The sequence below is a fragment of the Drosophila rhopaloa genome, unplaced genomic scaffold (genome assembly GCF_018152115.1).
Source record: "Drosophila rhopaloa isolate 14029-0021.01 unplaced genomic scaffold, ASM1815211v1 contig_163, whole genome shotgun sequence".
Taxonomy (NCBI): Eukaryota; Metazoa; Arthropoda; class Insecta; order Diptera; family Drosophilidae; genus Drosophila; species Drosophila rhopaloa.
This window is the reverse complement of record NW_025335043.1, coordinates 6,004,745-6,022,935: the sequence shown is the minus strand read 5'-3', so window position 1 is coordinate 6,022,935 and position 18,191 is coordinate 6,004,745. Positions and strand designations below refer to the sequence as shown.

At 36.3% G+C, this 18,191-nt stretch overlaps 6 protein-coding genes across 7 annotated transcripts; 4 read left to right on the top strand and 2 right to left on the bottom strand.

Annotated features, from left to right (window-relative positions):
- Window positions 1–227: 227 nt before the first annotated feature.
- Window positions 228–1,846, bottom strand: LOC108051412 (sarcoplasmic reticulum histidine-rich calcium-binding protein). The gene is made up of 2 exons (XM_017133524.1): window positions 1,719–1,846; window positions 228–1,351 (listed from the first exon to the last, which is right to left on the bottom strand). The coding sequence occupies exons 1-2, from the start codon at window positions 1,728–1,730 to the stop codon at window positions 326–328; spliced, it is 1,038 nt and encodes a 345-aa protein (XP_016989013.1). The 5' UTR covers window positions 1,731–1,846; the 3' UTR covers window positions 228–325.
- Window positions 1,847–2,616: 770 nt separating this feature from the next.
- LOC108051415 (MIP18 family protein galla-2) lies at window positions 2,617–3,458 on the top strand. The gene is made up of 2 exons (XM_017133526.2): window positions 2,617–2,840; window positions 2,894–3,458. The coding sequence occupies exons 1-2, from the start codon at window positions 2,720–2,722 to the stop codon at window positions 3,241–3,243; spliced, it is 471 nt and encodes a 156-aa protein (XP_016989015.1). The 5' UTR covers window positions 2,617–2,719; the 3' UTR covers window positions 3,244–3,458.
- Window positions 3,459–4,263: 805 nt separating this feature from the next.
- Window positions 4,264–6,552, bottom strand: LOC108051411 (mitochondrial inner membrane protein OXA1L). Its single transcript, XM_017133523.1, has 4 exons — window positions 6,461–6,552; window positions 5,816–6,098; window positions 4,650–5,706; window positions 4,264–4,587 (listed from the first exon to the last, which is right to left on the bottom strand). The coding sequence occupies exons 2-4, from the start codon at window positions 5,897–5,899 to the stop codon at window positions 4,403–4,405; spliced, it is 1,326 nt and encodes a 441-aa protein (XP_016989012.1). The 5' UTR covers window positions 5,900–6,098; window positions 6,461–6,552; the 3' UTR covers window positions 4,264–4,402.
- Window positions 6,553–11,731: 5,179 nt separating this feature from the next.
- On the top strand, window positions 11,732–12,547 carry LOC108051384 (larval cuticle protein LCP-17-like). The gene is made up of 2 exons (XM_017133475.2): window positions 11,732–11,780; window positions 12,045–12,547. Exons 1-2 carry the CDS (start codon window positions 11,769–11,771, stop codon window positions 12,441–12,443), a joined length of 411 nt encoding a protein of 136 aa, XP_016988964.1. The 5' UTR covers window positions 11,732–11,768; the 3' UTR covers window positions 12,444–12,547.
- Window positions 12,548–14,170: 1,623 nt separating this feature from the next.
- LOC108051379 (larval cuticle protein LCP-17) lies at window positions 14,171–15,116 on the top strand. Its single transcript, XM_017133470.2, has 2 exons — window positions 14,171–14,222; window positions 14,638–15,116. The coding sequence occupies exons 1-2, from the start codon at window positions 14,211–14,213 to the stop codon at window positions 15,010–15,012; spliced, it is 387 nt and encodes a 128-aa protein (XP_016988959.1). The 5' UTR covers window positions 14,171–14,210; the 3' UTR covers window positions 15,013–15,116.
- Window positions 14,182–17,142, top strand: LOC108051378 (pupal cuticle protein Edg-78E-like). Of its 2 annotated transcripts, none has more exons than XM_044457822.1 (2): window positions 14,182–14,222; window positions 16,652–17,142. In XM_044457822.1, the coding sequence occupies exons 1-2, from the start codon at window positions 14,211–14,213 to the stop codon at window positions 17,042–17,044; spliced, it is 405 nt and encodes a 134-aa protein (XP_044313757.1). In that variant the 5' UTR covers window positions 14,182–14,210; the 3' UTR covers window positions 17,045–17,142. The 2 variants fall into 2 exon arrangements, with proteins under 2 accessions (XP_044313757.1, XP_016988958.1); XM_017133469.2 differs by lacking the exon at window positions 14,182–14,222 and adding an exon at window positions 16,160–16,211.
- The last annotated feature ends 1,049 nt before the right edge of the window (window positions 17,143–18,191 follow it).

Sequence of the window (18,191 nt, the reverse complement as noted above, 5' to 3'; positions counted from 1 at the left end):
TGTCTAAACATGCAAAAAATGTTTACGTGTAATGATGTAAAACTAAGCTCATTTTTAAGTGCACTCTGTTATTTAGCCTGGTAAAAAATAAAATGCCATAGAGTTTCCAAAAGCTAATGCAAATATTATGTCAGGACTGATTCATATATTTTCTGACATCTAACTATAAGCCAGTTTATAAGTTTCCCTCTTTCCCTAAATATTTATTGATTAATTAGCAGACAGTCTTTTTATATAAGCATGTAAATATTTTTGTTTATTTTAGTTCATTTTCGTTGACTACAATCTCGTGATGGTTCAATTAGCAAGTTTAGGATCTTAATGTTTAGGCCTTGACTTTCTCCTTGCTCTCCTTGCTTTCCTCGGAGCTGGAAGATGACTTCTTGTTCTTCTCGAAGAGCTCAGCAACCGGAATGGGATGGGGAATATTCAGATGGTGGGTGGAGGGCGTGGTGCTTCCGGCCTCCGATTTTGTGGTTTCTGCAGGTGCGGCGGTGGCTTTGGTTTGAGTGGGCACGGGGATATCGCGCTGATGACGCTGCTCCGGGGCTTTTCCTCCGGTCAGAGATTCGATAGCCTTGGTGAGATCCTCGGAGTGCTGGGGCTTGTGTTGGATGGACTCGCGGGCCTTCACGCTGTCGGGTTTTTCAACAGTCTCGCGTTTCTCCTGCTTTTTGGGCAACTCCGCGGTATGAGCATCTGTAGGTAGAGCATGGGGCAGTGAAAGATCCTCCACCTGAGGCTTATCATCGTCCTTGTGACCCTCCTCGTGGTGAGCCTCCCGCTTCTCCTTCTTGGGTTCGGGAACCTCGGGGGCATCCTTCACCTCCTCCTTCTGGGGCTCCTCCTTGTGACCCTCCTCATGGTGAGCCTCTCGCTTCTCCTTCTTGGGTTCGGGAACCTCGGGGGCATCCTTCACCTCCTCCTTCTGGGGCTCCTCCTTGTGACCCTCCTCATGGTGAGCCTCTCGCTTCTCCTTCTTGGGTTCGGGAACCTCGGGAGCATCCTTTACCTCCTCCTTTTGGGGCTCCTCCTTGTGACCCTCCTCGTGGTGAGCTTCCCGCTTGTGCTTGTGGGCATCCTCGTGGTGAGCCACGAGAAAGGGGCTTGGAGCAGGAGCATTGTGCTGGAGGGATTCGGGGGCCTTTTCATTGTCGGGTTTCTTGGCCTCGTCACGTTTCTCGCGATTCAGGACGGCAGTATCCTTCAGCAGGACGACCTTTGCCGGGGGCTTGGGATCACTGATCACATCGGGACTAATGGGACTGGGTCTGGAGAGAGCTTCCGAGGACGACTCCTTGACCTCCAAAGGCGCCGCTTGGCAGAAAGCCACTAAGGCTAAAAGAATAATCTAAAAGTAAATTATTAAATCATTAGCTTAAATACAATTGTTGAAGGAACAAACTTGTGTTTGTGCATTTTATATTTTTCACTTGAAGTACTATATTTAAATTAAGTTTCAAGAACAACAAGAATTAATTTATGTTATTTTGACAAAATTTAAATTTTAAAACACAAATAAATTCAAAACAAACTGAACACCAAAGTTATATTTTACACTCTTAAGATCTATAGAACAAAAAGTTTTTTTTATATAAGCGAACACAATAGTATTTTTTAGCAGGATACCAAGTTAAATAATTTCCTCATTCACTGTTCCTATTTTCTGATTAATTGATGTACAGAAAAACTTCTGGAGAGATGAGATCTCGACTTACAATCGACTTCATGTTGACCGCTTGAAAACTTGCCCCAAACTGCTGCTCCCATCATCGCGGCGAACCCATTTTATGAGCCCAGCGGATCGGAGACTTCTCCACAATTGTTGGCTCTGGCTGTTAACCAGTTGTAATTCGGTGCTAATTGCCAATAGATGCACGCCAAGTGCACGGAACCCGTTCGCTATGTAAATCTCCGCGGTGACTACTGCTTTTCCACGTTGATATTGATAAGTCTGGCTAATTATAACCCGAGGAAATCGCCATCAAGTGCGCCGGCTTCTCGAAAAAGCTGAAGTGGAATATAAAATGTAGAAAATAAAAGCGAGTTTAGTCAGTGAAATGGGATCAAGGCTTAGTCACGGATCCACATCTGTCGGCTATTTAGCACTGGCTTGCAAAAAAGTTAAGCTTGGTTAACTAAAGTTAAGTATTCCCGCAGCTAATTTGAAGAGCACATAAATATGGATCGCTAGGCGTCTGTAATTACGCCCTTTACGTAAGATGACAGGTAAACATATCAATTGGCCGGTGTTTTCCTGGAACTGTACTTCGCGAGAATCGCGTTGATTTGATTGATCGGTTAATAGCTCTGAATTAAAATCAAATTTAAATTCAAATAATTCACTCAGACAGTTTGTGTGGCATTTATATTGGCTTGATTAACTTCAATTGCTTAAAATAGGCTTACTAATTAGTTTGGACAATTATAATGCAAATTTGTAACTTTGTGATGTACACTTGTTAATGCCTGCATAATGCTATATCTAATTTACTATAATTAGCCTAATAATCACATAAATAAAAAAAACGAAATAATTTTAAATTCAAATAAATTACGCGCTCAAAAAGTGTATACACATACAAAAAAGAAAAGTGGTATAATTTAGTGCTTTTAAAAGTGTAACAGGAGGTACATACTGGCATGTGTTTTGGTTTCTTCCTGCGTATTTTCCAAAAAAAACGTGTAAATAAAAGAAATAAGGAGTAAGCAAAACAAAATGCCAACAGAAATTGAAAATATAAACCCCAATGTATACGACAAGATCAAGGAAAGAGTGTTGACGGCCAATGAAGCGGACGAAAATGTGCCAGATCCTTTTGACAAACGAGAGATTTTTGGTAAGATCAAGGAAAACATCTAGGAAAATGTCTAAAATTATAGCTTTTTCTAGATCTCATAAGGAATATCAATGACCCCGAACATCCTTTGACCCTGGAGGAGTTGCACGTGGTGCAGGAGGACCTAATCCGGATCAGCGACGGCCAGAATTCAGTGCACATCAGTTTCACCCCGACGATTCCCCATTGTTCGATGGCCACCTTGATTGGCCTTTCCATCCGCGTGAAGCTGCTCCGTTCGCTGCCGCCCCGTTTCAAGGTCACTGTGGAGATTACGCCTGGAACCCACGCCTCCGAACAGGCGGTAAATAAACAACTGGCCGATAAGGAACGAGTGGCAGCCGCTTTGGAAAACAAACACCTCGCCGAGGTGATTAACCAGTGCATCTCCGCCAGGGGTTAGTTCATACACAGATTTTTTTTATCCCCAACTTGGATATGTATGTCTGCTGTTGAGTTAGTAATAATAATAATGTTTTAATAGGGTTTCCTGGTATATATATTTCATGACCTATAGAAGTTACTACAATTTATGATTTATGTTATCTACTAGCTTCTCCAATTTGGTTCAATTTTTTCTTAACCTTACTAATAAACAATTGTATTTGTTAACAATGATACTGTCAGCGGGAGTTTCTTTGTAGTGAATAGAATGATATATTGATGTGATCAATATAGTATATCTCAACCAGAGATTGATTAATAGCTTTTTTTTCTCCTACATTTTTGAATATTTGTGTTTCCCTATTTTGAAAATGAGTAATCGTAGCTATTTAAATTTATAATTCATATCAAAAGGAACCAATTTTAAAACTTTACAACCTAGTAACTAATAGCTAAAATAAAAAAATCTATGTCATCAACACATCTTCGTCAACTTTGGTTGATCAATAGCTTTGTCGACTGTTATTTTTTCTGTGCCCATTAACGATTTGGTAATAATAATTATTTTATATGGTTATTAGATCTGTCCAATTAAGATTTATCTTGTTGCCAGGGAATCCCCAACAAGTTTTAAAGGCGTTCCCTACGTCAAGTTCTCATTATACTACTACTTTTACGAGCTCTCATATTCATTATTTAAGACTATGCTAACATATAACTAGTAATCGAGGTCAGCAACTAGACACTCTTTTTCATCTAGGTGTCTAGTGACAAATTGGTCTATTTAATGTGACTTCTTATTTTTTTAATGGTATAATTTATAGTTTTATTCTTTATATATAATCTTTACTGGGAACACAAATAGCTTCAATTTATGGCTGATTATTTGTTTAAATTTAAATAGATCTACCATGACGAATTTATTTTACAGGAATTAGTTCTTCCAAAAGGGAAAGATCTTAATGGTGATTGTTTTTACGCCTTTTACAAAACCGTTTACTCACTTGGTATACGCTCCAAAAAACAAACGTGTTATACGTAATATATCCATCTGTACATTTACAAATTATATTTAAGCAGCAAATCGTTCGGAGTTTGTTGATGAAAAACTATCGACTAAAGGGTTAAGTTAACGTAACAAGACACGGCACTCGGAGGCGGCCACAGGATGACGGGGACTATCGCTGCTTGTTGGGCGGCTCCTTTAACCGCATGTGCGGCTCCACGGAAATGGGCTTTGCCGCTTTCGTTGGGTCGAACTTGTACGTCTTGACCAGCGGCCCCTTGCCGGCCTTGGCGAAGCGGATCTCATCCAGGCGCTGTCGCTCCTCAATTTCTTTCGTGATCTTCATGTTGTCCCAGGCTAAAAAAGGGTATATAATTAAATATATGCATGCATATATATATATATTATCTGATACTTACATTCCTTCATTCCCCCGACAAATCCCTTTTTGGGTGGCAGTGCACTTGGCGCATGGGTCAGCATCTTCTCGATCTTGAAGTAGTCCCTCACGGAGGGAATCCTTAGCAAAGCAACCTGTCCCAGCGAAATGAAATTACTGCAGGCCCAGTAGGTTAAAATAGCGGCGGGGAAGTTCATGGTGAAGGGAAAGATCACAAGTGGCAGGGCTCTCAGTACATATTTCATGGTGTTCATGTTGGCCGCCGACAAACGCGCCGAATCCGTGCCGATTTCAATGGTCAGGTACAATGTGGCACTGGTGATCATGGGCAGCAAGTAAAAAGGATCTGCCAGGGTGAGATCTGTGAACCAGAAGAGTCCGCCATCCCGCATCGATTCCACCGGAGTGTTTGCCATCTGTCGCAGGCCCATGAAGAAACTAATAAAGAGCGGAGCTTGAGCCAAAGGAACCAACATGTTCTTCATGGGATTGACGCCCTTTTCCCGCATGAAGAGCATCATTTCCTGGGCATAACGGGCTGACTCGATGGCATTGCCCGACTGCCTGGCCTCGGTCATCTTCAACTGCAGCATCTGCATCTGCGGCATGTTGTTGTTCATCTTCGCAGAGTTCCTTTGGGCTAGGATTACCAGGGGAAAGATGATGGTGCGCACGGCTAGAGTTCCCATGGCAATGGCACCCCACCAGGGGATGTCCCATGTGCAGTGCAGGAACTCCATGCAGTTCTGGACCATGCCCACCGGCGACCAGCCGCCCAATCCAATGGAGGCGAAGGAGGGTTCTCCCGCCAGATTGACCACGTCCAGTACATCCAAGCCATCGGTCGGTGGGGGCGTTGGTGCAGCTGGCAAGTCGGGCAGATCCACCAGTTCCGTCGTGGACACCGCCTGCATGTATTCCCCACTATTTCCGGCCGAAACTGCTGCTGCAGTTGCTCCAGTGCTGGCAAATCGCAGCTGGCGGGGACTCGACCATTTTCCAGTGATTTCCAAAGGCAGAGCGCTTCCCCTGGTTATCCTCTGCAGATGGAGATCTCTTCTGCCTTCTATGGCACCCTAAAACAAAAAGTGTTCATTGAATTTCTGTAAAATTTATGACTACAAACATTGGCACTTGCAGGTTATGTCACAGGTCGCCGGCTGTTTTTCAGCGATTTTCACTCACCTGTGGAGGGAAACGGCTGGCTGCGGAACTCAGGGCCACCGCCGCATTTGTCGTCCTCCAAAGCTGCATCCTGTGGGCCAGCATCCTGTGCAGTTAGCTAGCTTTCGGTCGAATTGAAATTGTTAAATTTATTTCGCCTCGTTTTGGCTGTGCTATTGGTCAGTGCGAGTGCGAGCGGGATGGCCAGTGTCACGCGGGCAGGTGAATGGCAGGAAGGAAGCAGAACAACAGCTGTTTGGGCACAGCGCCCTCTGGCGAAATTTCGTGGGACTATATTTAGCCGCTAGAATTTAAATATAATTTGAGCTTTAGTTTACGGAAGAGTTTAAAATTCTCAAATTCTCACTAAAAAATTAAATTTAATTTAAATGCTCATTCATAATTATGTATGAACAATACATATACCTATCAAACCTTTTTTTTAGTATTAGTAATTAAAAGTGCTCTGCGTTTACTTTAGATCATGAATTAAGTAATTATTAAATATATGTATTTAAAAAAAAACAATATTTACTGTTGTTCTTTAAGGATAATTACTCATATACAGGAAATTGAATATAAAATTCAGGTCGCTCACTTGACCACTTTTAAGATGTGTGTCTATTGCTTTTACGATCTCCACTTTAGCATTTTGTTAAAATGTACCTTTTGGTAAAATTTCGTGTCGACTTGAAATTTGTTTTAAATAACCTCGTCAGTTACAACAAATAAAAAGACTGCTACATCAGATTTTGAATCAGTTATGAAATACTGACCAAAGCTGATACGTTTAAATAAGAGTGTTAAAACAATATACAAAAATTTTTATCAGTTTAAAAAAGCAATGAAAAAAGTGTCCAAATTATCATACTGCTCGTACGTTATCATATTCTGATAAACTCAAGCCGCTCCAGGATATTTTAACAGACACTTTTTCGTTGAAATCTAGATGAAGAAAACACGTTTTAATTAATAATAATGACGGGAAAATGATTTTGAATAGTACTTACTTATTTTAATTTGTATTATAATTTCTAGTGAAATACTTTTATATTAAAGTAAAACAAAAAACTCCAACTGAGAACAGAAAGTTTTTGTAATACCCGGACTATTTAGAAAGGAACTTCTCGGTTGAATTCTAAGAAAAGGAAAATTATTAAATAATAATTAATCCTGGAAATGTCTTTTAAAATACCAACATTGAATAAATTCAGCTTGATGAACTTCATACTCCATTTAAAGCTTCTTTCTTTGGCTCACTCTTGACTTCAGTTTCGAAATAATCCAGATCTTTCAATTGGGCTTCGTATTTGGCCAAATCTTTATTTCTTTTTTTGCACTGGCAGCTGTGCCCATTAAGAGCGTTTATATTTCTGGCCAGAAATCCACATGCGCACCCAAAGAAACAATTGTCAATGTTGCAAACATGATAATCCTTAATAGTGGCGCGACATTTGTGGCACTGATCTGGTCTAATCGGCGGCATCTTCCACTTGTTTTTCTTTATTCTTTCGGCAATCAGTTGAGCTTGTTTAAATCTTGCAAGAGGTGCTCGAATTTTTGTTACAGATTTAAGATAAATTGAGTTTAGACCTGATATCGATTGAGGCGGCATGTTCTCCTTTTCTATCTCGGCTTTCGGTTGTACCATATTGTTCCTTTGATATATCTCATTCTTCGTTCTAGTTATACGATCTAGCAGGATTTGTTGATATATTATCACTCTTTTGCGCTGCATTTCCAGCATATTCAAATCGCACAGGAGCTTGGCGTCCGATGGATTCATGTTTACAGATTTTGCCACAATATAAGTTAGTAATTTAAAATAGAAGAATTGGACAATTTTCGTTAGCCAAATAAAATATGCGTTTAGTGTTGCAAGGTACCAAAAGCTATAACATACTAAATAAGACTGAACGGAAACGGAATCCTACTCCAAAATACTACATTTTAAGAGCTCTAAAAAGTACAGTTGAACTTCCAAAGTGTTTGTATTAAAATAAAAAAAAATGCATAATCAAATGCTTAAAATGTTATACGCTACCCTACACAATCTCATAGAGAAATTCTGTAATGTCTTAAGTTTTGCTTTTATTTTTGTTTTATATTAAAAGCTTAGTTTTAAGACTAAAATAATACAAAACATTTTTGTTATTCTTAATTTCTCAAATAATTTTTACATTAATACCTTAAAATTGTACTATGTTAGTCATTTAATTTTTCCTTAGCTCTTTATCAAAATGTATTCTTAAAAGAATCAGCAGAAGATTTTGCACTAACAATTCACACTTTCATTTGCCAATCTTAAAAGTGCGAGAAGACGACTATAAATTAGGTAACCTATAAATTAAATGGCAGTTAACTTTTGGAAAACTTCATTAATAATCCGCCAATTTGCTGTTGAAGCCATAAAAATATTTACCTATTTTATTTTATAGCATACATCCCGGAAGGCCAACAGGTTATAACCATAACTCGAAAATGAAAGAAAATGCTAAAAGTCAATATGACATATTTGGCAATATATGTATCAGTTTCACAGTAATTAATATGCACACGAGCTCGATCCAATTAATTTGCATTTAATTTAATACACTAATGGATGAAGTCTTCATGTTTGGACACATGCAAACCATTTAAAGCATTTGGTTTGGAATATTTTTGCTTAATTTTCGATCTGAATAAATTGCAAACACATTGACCCAGTAATAAAAATTACTATTATTGCATTTGTTTTCTTAAAAAGATTTGATCAGTTTATTTTGGCAAACATGTTTAGCTTAAAAATAAATAATACAAATATTCTGCATTTAAGCAAAATGTTTTTTAAAAAAATAAAAAAAATCGTTCACATTATTTGTTTTAAATCTTTTATTGGTTGTTTAATTTTTCTTCTTATAATACATTTAAAATTATATATTTATCAAAAGGGTATATTTAATTTGTGTTTGACTTAAAATTGTATCAAAATTCTCATTAGCAATACGATACACTTTATGTGAAGATTGGCATGGGAAAAATATATTATAAATTCGTCTCGATTCGGATGACAAAACTTGAACCAATAATGACGCCTCATCTGCATAAAACTGAATCGAAACCGAAGAGATTATACACGATTATATGCATAAATATACCCCAGAATCATGTTGAATTATTGAAGCCGCCAAAGCCACTGACGCGCATCGCCAAGCAAAACTAATTTGTTTATTAATAAAAAGAGGAAACAAAAAAAACCGAATACATCGGCTAAAAATAATATCATATTCGGAACTAGTTTAGGTTCAAAGTGTTGCTGACCGATCGGAAGATGCATCTTTTTGAATACTGATGCGAATACAAAAGATAATCGCTATTAAGTAGTCACTCAAATATATTAAATGTCATAATTTGGGAACCTCGAATTGGGCTTTACTCTTTTTATATTTGGGAATATTTGTAGGGACTTATTTCTATTTTAGGCATCTAGACAAATTCGGATACATGACCTTTAACGTCATATAACTTTGATTTAAAGAAAACGATTCAAATAAGTTTTAGTGTTATTTATTATAATTTATTCACAGTTTCGTCAATGGTTGGAGGTTTGATTTGAGTGCCAGTTAGGACTGTGCTTCATAAAATCCACTCACTTGTAAGCCACACTTTGTAAGGTAGCCCTCTAATAAAATGGCATTAATTAGTGGTATTAAATTAATAACCATTATGCATAATTATGGGAAACTGTTCAGGGGATCCCCGTGTTGGTGACGACAGCAAATCCAAGGGTGCTAAATACAAGATCAGTGTTGAATCTATTCTCAGAAATTAACACGAGATTTTGCCTAAAGGCGACTGATCAATAAATCTTTGAAACATCTTACACATGTTGCCATGTTACCGAAACCCACAACTCTGACTTCTAATTAAACGCACCATCCGCATTTCCTATCGAGCAGACTGATGATTTCACTTTCTGTGGCTGCCATAAAGTTTAGTTTTACGATCTCTGTGTTCTCATCGAATGTCTTTTCAAGGCCATGCCCCCCAAGTTGATTTATTTAATTGGCACATCGCTAAAACTATCAACAGTGGGCAAAAATCTGGCATTAAAGGATGCTGAAGGAAATCGAATACGTTTTTCTAAAGGGGTATTGTATCTTTTATTACAATCAAAATAAATAGTGCTTTATTCTTAATTGAAGCTAATGATAATTGTTTTGATAAATAACGGCATCTAAAATATTGAATAGGTTCCTTTAAAAAAAATAATGTCAATATAAACTATAAAATTTTTGACAAATAATAAATATTATAATTTATTAATTAATTTATTATAATAATTATTAATAATAAATAATATAATTTAATAACATTAAGTAAAAATCGAGCAAAAACTATTATTTTATAATTATTAGTTTACTATAAGGTATTTTAAATCCGAAATATGCTATATACATATGCAAGCAAAAAAAAAAAAATTGGTGCGCATTCAACTTATTAAAACTCCATTTATAACATATACTTTAACTGAGAGTATGAAACGATTTATCAAAACTCAAACGGTTTATTCTAATTTGATTTTTAGAGAATGGCCATAAACTCGGCCATTATTTAATGATATTTGATATTATTATTTTTTATAGCTTCCTGTTCTCTTAAGAACCAGTTGCATACCACCGTGCTAGAATATGAAATTTTTAAAAATCGCATTAAAGGTGCCGCTGGTGACACGAGACGTTTTGTCGCGTTTGGATAAGGCGGATTGGGCGAATTGGGCGCGGCTGGCAACGGGTTAATCCAGTTTGATATCTCACTTTGCGTATCAATTAAACATTAACTCACTTTTATGGACCAATTTGTTAAACGCACACATTTCAGCGCCTCGCAGGCGCAGATTACAAATGGGTAAAGTGAAGTAAAGTAAGGCATAGGTGGATCGAACTGGAAAAGTTAACCATTGAGCAGACCGGAGTGGAACCATAAATTATGCTAAATTCGTATTGAGACTCGTCTGTTTTAAATGCATTCAATTAAGACTGCCTTTTTGGGTGTGCCGCGTGAAACTGAATTTTGAACCAGACTTAGGACCAGACCTAGGCTAAACTACGGCATTGACATTGCCGCATGGGGCGAATGGTATTAACTTTTGCTCTTTGCAGAGCCAACGCTTCACAGCAGAGGTCAAGATAACAAACATCCAGACATGCCGAAAATAAAGTAAGCGCACCCAAAAAAAAAAAACTTTAAATAACCAAAATATTAGATCAGTATTGAGAGTATTAAACTACACAAAAAATCATAAAAATTCGTTTACCCTATTTCCTTTAATCCAAAGTAAAATCCAAAGTAAAATAGTTTTCTAGGTAAGTTTTCTGAGCATTAACTATTATAACTAATTATCTAGGACTATTACAAATTTTCATAAAATATTTACATATAAATAATACTAAATTACTTTTATTTATAATCATAGAATTACAATTATGATTAATTTAATTTAATTTAATTAATTTAATTTTAATTAATTAATTTTTAAACATTTTTTATATTTTATAATATTTTTTTTTAAGAATTTGAATTTAGTTTTATAAAAAAAATGCCTTTGAATAACAATTCAATTATTTAAAAATACAACATTTAAACGGTTCGTAATTAATACTATTTTTGTTATTATATTTTTTATATTGGTTATATTTTAACTTCGGTCGTATGCGTGTTCCTCACAGCTTGAGATAATTGGAAATGCGAAGAGCTGAATTTTGATCCGGTGCGTAGCTATTTAGCTCTTTGGCCGCTCTAAGCGCTCTAGTTTAGCCAATTTCGGCTAGTTTTATTGTTATTCAGATGAGTTTCCTGCAGCAGGGCGTAAAAGTTGTTTGGGTGGATCTGCTTTAGCATCGAGAATTTGTATAAAAAGATTGTCAATCTTCCACAGAGTCACCATTCAGAGTCGTCTCTCAGTTTTAGACACACGCACTCCAGTCCACCGAAGATGTTCCGATACGTAAGTCAAAAGGATACTTACTAATAATAAGTTATACAAAATAATCTGAAAAAAGAGATTCCTAATATCTCTGGGCACTTAAACAAAAAAATATTTTTAAATTCTTTAAATATATTCGAAAACAATATATTTATTCTTGAAACTATCTCTCTGATATTTGTGGGAGTCTGCTGTTTGTTTTTTTACCATTATAAATGTTTTTATAAATTATAAAAACGTAAAGGCATTTGACTAATTTGTAATTTTTCCTAATTTTGTTTATAGATGCTTGTTGCCTCCGCCTTCTTGGCCTGCGCCTACGCCGCTGCCTCCTACAACCAGGATGCTGGTGCCTACATTACCAAGAGTGGTGTCGATATCCAACCCGACGGTCACTACAACTACGCCTACGAGACCAGCAACGGAATCGCCGCCCAGGAGTCCGGACTCGGGGGATACCAAACCAACGGAGGCTACTCGTATTACTCGCCCGAGGGACAGCTCGTCCAGATTTCGTACGTGGCCGATGAGAACGGCTACCAGCCCCAGGGAGCCCTCCTGCCCACTCCTCCTCCGATCCCAGCTGCCATCCTGAAGAGCCTGGAGTACATCCGCACCCACCCCCAATACGTGGAAGCCCCTCAACAGCACAGGGCAGGCACGAGAAGAACAATCTTCGGTTAAGCAGTTTTGCAAGAATTATGTGAAAACCTGTTGAAAGCTTTATTACACTTTGTAAAAATGTTATTGTGGAGTTGAAATAAATAAAGATGTGAAGAAAACTTAAACAGACTATTGGCTTGTTAAGGGAAATCAATTCTAATGAATATTAACATGTTAAATTACAGATTCAATATTTTGAGATGCAATGCCAATAAACAATATATCAAAATAAGAAAAGAGGCTTAGTTTATACACCCTTGCAGCTATAACAATGTATTAACCTATCGAACGACTATATTGTGACCAACGACTATTAATCTTCATTTATGTATACAAATAATTAAGTTTTGTATATTTTTTGATTTCCCTAATATAGTTGGTTAATGTAGTACTTCAAAAACATATATGATATAGTAGTCCATACTTAAACAGTATTTCTGAAATCCAATGAAAGCTATAATATATTTGTCCGATTCAGCTCGTTCTGATTTTTAAAAAATACCGGCAATTGGCTAAAGCCTTTTAGGAAAGCTATATCCAAATAGAACTAAAACTGAAAGATAAGTTTGCCTAGAAACGGATGGACTTTGCTAATTCGGCTCGGCTGATTAACCTTCTACCTCATTCACCATATTCACAGTTAATAATTTGGCAGTACATAAATAATAATAATAATGTGGTTTAATGCAGCTCTGGAATGAATCTCCGTTAAATTTGTTTAATTTTTCGATTTTAAAGACCTAGTCAAGATTCTGTTCAAGCTTCTATTTGAAATATGTTCCTTTTATACGCTCGCAAAGGTAGTTATAATTTCAGACAAAAGTTTGCAATGCATTAAGGATATTTTTGATTAGCATAACCAGGAGAGTCGATCTATCCAATCTATCCGTCCGTCTTTCAGTTCTGGAGCTATATGGAGAAAACTTCCAAAAACTTGTCTTCCTATCGCAAATAGTATATAAGCCGGAAAGGGACGGATCGAACGACTATAGCTTGAAAAGCAAAATATGAAATATTTAATTTATCTTAAAGCTAGGAATAAGATTACGTAAAAGTGATGTTTAATAATTTGTAGCGCATCTGTACATTTGATTCAGTTTCCCAAGATTAATTTAATTCTTGGAATGGAAATGGTTAAAAAGTCAACATTAACACTCCAGGAAAGACAATGGCAAGCGTTACTTTTTTTAAGTCAGACTTTTCCTTTTTTTGATATGTTATTTAACACGCATTTATGGAATAATCAATTTATTTCATATGTCGCAGAAAAAAAATAACGTCGATCTGGACTGTCTGTATAAACGAAATAAAAAATATAAACAAAACATTTGTAAAATATTATTAATTGTAATGATCGTGAAATTTTTTAAAATACCAATCCTTAAGATAGCAATTAAATGACAGCTTAGAAAAAAAAAACCAATCCATAATATAACAATTAAATGGGAGCTTAGAAAAATTTGAATAAATTTAAATCAATTTGACGTCAACTGACCAACCATAGTTATTTGGACGAGCTTCAATGACGTAAAATTTAAGAGAGGAAGTTTGAGTCTGTGCGTGTCTCTTCACCTTTTAAGCCGCTCACGGCGCTCTAGTTTAGTTTGGCCAATTTTGTCTTGGCCATTGTTATTCAGATGAGTTTCCTGCAGTCGACCGTAAAAGTTGTTTGGGTGGATCGGGTTTAGTACTGAGAATTACTATAAAAACGTAAGCTATCTGCAACAGAGTCATCATTCAGAGTCGTCTCTTAGTCTCAGACACACGCACTCCTCCAATTCAGCTAAGATGTTCCGCTACGTAAGTATATCAACATCCAAAACCAACAAGGATACTCAGGATATAACAAGTGAAAAGTTTTAAAATCAGAGTCTAAATTCCGGAGATAAATTAAAAACATCAAAATCAAAAGGAATATAAATGTCATTTACGAAAATATTAAAATCTAAATTTTTCATACTCTTTTACTCTTGTGAAATATAAGACATATTTTTTAAAATGTAAATATATTTCATTATTGATTTCATTATTGTTTAGATGCTTGCAAATTCTACCAATTTATTTCATATTTTTTTTTTAAATATTTTCGCACAACTTACGAACGAACATTATTTAAAAGTGTTACAAAAATATAACGATTGGAAATGAAAAAGCATAATAACGATTTTTTACCCCAAATATCTTTAACTTATTCTTGATATCATTCTTTTTATAGATGCTTGTTGCCTCCGCCTTCTTGGCCTGCGCCTACGCCGCTGCCTCCTACAACCAGGAAGCTGGTGCCTACATTACCAAGAGTGGTGCCGATATCCAACCCGACGGTCACTACAACTATGCCTACGAGACCAGCAACGGAATCGCTGCCCAGGAGTCCGGACTCGGAGGATACCAAGCCAACGGAGGTTTCTCGTGGTACTCGCCGGAGGGAGAGCTCGTCCAGATCGCGTACGTGGCCGATGAGAACGGCTACCAGCCCCAGGGAGCCCTCCTGCCCACTCCTCCCCCGATCCCAGCTGCCATCCTAAAGAGCCTGGAGTACATCCGCACCCACCCCCAATACGTGGAGCAACAGCAGAAATTCCGCGGTTAAGCAGTTTCGCAAGACTTATGTGAAAACCTGTTAAAAGCTTTATTAGAGTTTGTAAAAATGTTATTGTGGAGTTGAAATAAATAAAGATGTGAATAAAACTTAAACAGACTATTGGCTTGTTAAGGGAAACCAATTCTAATGAATATTAACATGTTAAATTATAGATTCATTATTTGGAGACGCTAAGTTATTAAACAATATAACAAAATAAGAAAAGAAGCTAAGTTTATACACCCTCGCAGTTGTAAGAATGAATTATTCTTCAGAAGGACTATATTGTGACTAACGAATATTAATCTTCATTTATGTATAATAGTAATAAAGTTTTGTTTATTTTTTATAAATTTTTTGATCGTTCCAAAGGCAGCTATCTGATATAGTTTGTAAATTTAGTACTTTTTATGTCGTAAAACATATACGATATAGTCGTCCATACTAAAACCGTATTTCTGAAAGCCAATGAAAGTTTTCTGTCTTCTAACATTTATACTACCTGCAATTGGCAATAGGATAAGTCCAAATAGGATTAAAACTGAAAGAAAAGCTTTCCTAGAAAGGAATGGACATTGTTAATTCGGATTGGCTGATTTGCCTACTAATTTCCTTACTAAGTTGTAAAATTTTGTCTAATCTATGTTTCTTACTATGTAAACGTCCTCAACAGTTATAAATGTGGCATTGCATAAATTAAAAATGTGGATGGATAAAGCCTTTGAACGAAAGTCGATCTAGACTGCCTGTGCAAACGAAAAAATCTCAGTTCTTTAAATTAACCAAACGCTTGTAAAGAATGATTAATTGTAATGATCGAAAATTTTTTTTAAATACCACTCCTTAAGATAATAATTAAATGGGAGCTTAGAAAAATATGAATAAATTTAAATCAATTTGACGTCAACTAACCAATCATAGTTTTTTGTACGAGCTTGAATGACGTAAAATATAAGAGTGGAAGTTTGAGTCTGTGCGTGGCTCTTTACCTTTTAAGCCGCTCACGGCGCACTAGTTTGGCCAAATTCGTCTTGGCCATTGTTAATCAGAAGAGTTTCTTGCGGCCGTAAAAGTTGTTTGGGTGGATCGGGTTTCGCACTAACAATTCCTATATAAACCAAAGCTATTTGCCACAGAATCATCATTCAGAGTCGTCTCTTAGTCTCAGACACACGCACTCCTCCAAATCAGCTAAGATGTTCCGCTACGTAAGTATATCATCAAACAAAACCAACAAGGATACTCAGGATATAACAAGTGAAAAGATTTAATAAATTTTCAAAATTCAAGAGATAACTTAAAACATCAAAAACAAAAGGAATATAAGTGCCATATACAAAAATATTTAAATCTGAATTTTTCATACTCTTTTACTTTTGTGCTAAGAGAAATATAAAACATATCTTTTAATATGTTATATATGTTTCTTTTAATTTTGGATTAAACATCAAGTTTTAACTCCTTTAACAAATTTTTAGATATTTTTAAAATCTACCAAATCGATTACATATTTTAAATATTTTTACGGAACTTAAGAACTTTTATTTTTTATTTACAATTGCTATAAAAATATAACGTTTAGACCATTTTTACCGCAAATTTCTAATATCTAATTTTTAACTTATTCTTGATATCATTCTTTTTATAGATGCTTGTTGCCTCCGCCTTCTTGGCCTGCGCCTACGCCGCTGCCACCTACAACCAGGATGCTGGTGCCTACATCACTAAGAGTGATGCTGATATCACACCCGAGGGCAACTACAACTATGCCTACGAGACCAGCAACGGAATCGCCGCCCAGGAGTCCGGAATCGGAGGAAACCACGCCACAGGAGGCTACTCGTATTACTCGCCGGAGGGAGAGCTCGTCCAGATCTCGTACGTGGCCGATGAGAACGGCTACCAGCCCCAGGGAGCCCTCCTGCCCACTCCTCCCCCGATCCCAGCTGCCATCCTGAGGAGTCTGGAGTACATCCGCACCCGTCCTCAAACCGTGATCCAGGACGGCAGGATAGGCACGAGGAGAACAATCTACGGTTAAGCAGTTTCGCAAGTCTGATGTGATAATCTATAAATGCTTATAACAATTTGTAAAAATATAATTGTGGATTTAAAAAAAAGATGTAGATTTCAAGAAAATTTTATACAAATTTTATTTTTCACTAAGTTCTGGCTTACAACATTTAAAGAATTTTAATGCCAATTTTTGGGAAATGTTTTTTCAGTAACAAAAAAAGTCCAAAAACAAATAACAAAGGTCAATTACACTTAAAAAAAATGTTTAGGAAAAGGAGTGTAATTTTCGTATTCAGAAGTTCAACTTTATTTTTGGAAAAAGTTTAGTCTGCATTATAAGGCCTATTTTGTTGTCCAATTTTTATATTTCCAAAAACCTGAAAAAAATGAGACCCAAAAGTGGCACACCACTAAAAATCTCTACATTGATTGATTGATTGGCATTAAAAAAAGAATATTCGAATTTGATACTTTTTGATACAAGTTTGTTAACCTTTAATACATTTCGTTCTGGCTTTGGCTCGAATTGCCATTTTTGTAGTTCGTTTATGAAGGTATTCAAGGTATATTATAAAATTATATTTATAAAAAAAAGTCCCTAAACAAACAACACAAATATGCAAACAAAATTAGATTTAGCACTATTCAAGAGTATACTTTTCGGATGGCATACAAATATTTACAATTTGAAAACTAAATGAAATGCAAACTATCTAAAATCAGCAGAAGCTGGTATAAATTTACGATGACACTCGACGTTTTGTTCAATTTTCAAGTTCGACTCAGATTCAAGCGCTGACTGCGCTGTCGGCATTTGCCCGCATTCATATTCGCATTTGCATCTCATTAACAACAAAAGCCGCTAATCGAGTGACAGTCCAAATCGCCTCTTGGCGCCTCCATATACTCTTTACATCGGAATATATAGGATAGGTTAGACCAGTGGATAGGTTTGTCTATTCCAGGCATACTCTACCCAAGTTAATCATATTTTATTTAATATTACTTGTAGTCTTTTTATTTATTTTACTGGTTATTTTTAAGTTTAAGAACAATTAGGTACAGTAAGTTTTGCTATAGTAGAAAAACACCTTAAATAAATCTTAAAGATTACAGTTTTTTTTTTCTAGAAATGTTAGTCTATTCTTTTATTATAAAAGATTTAATTTGAT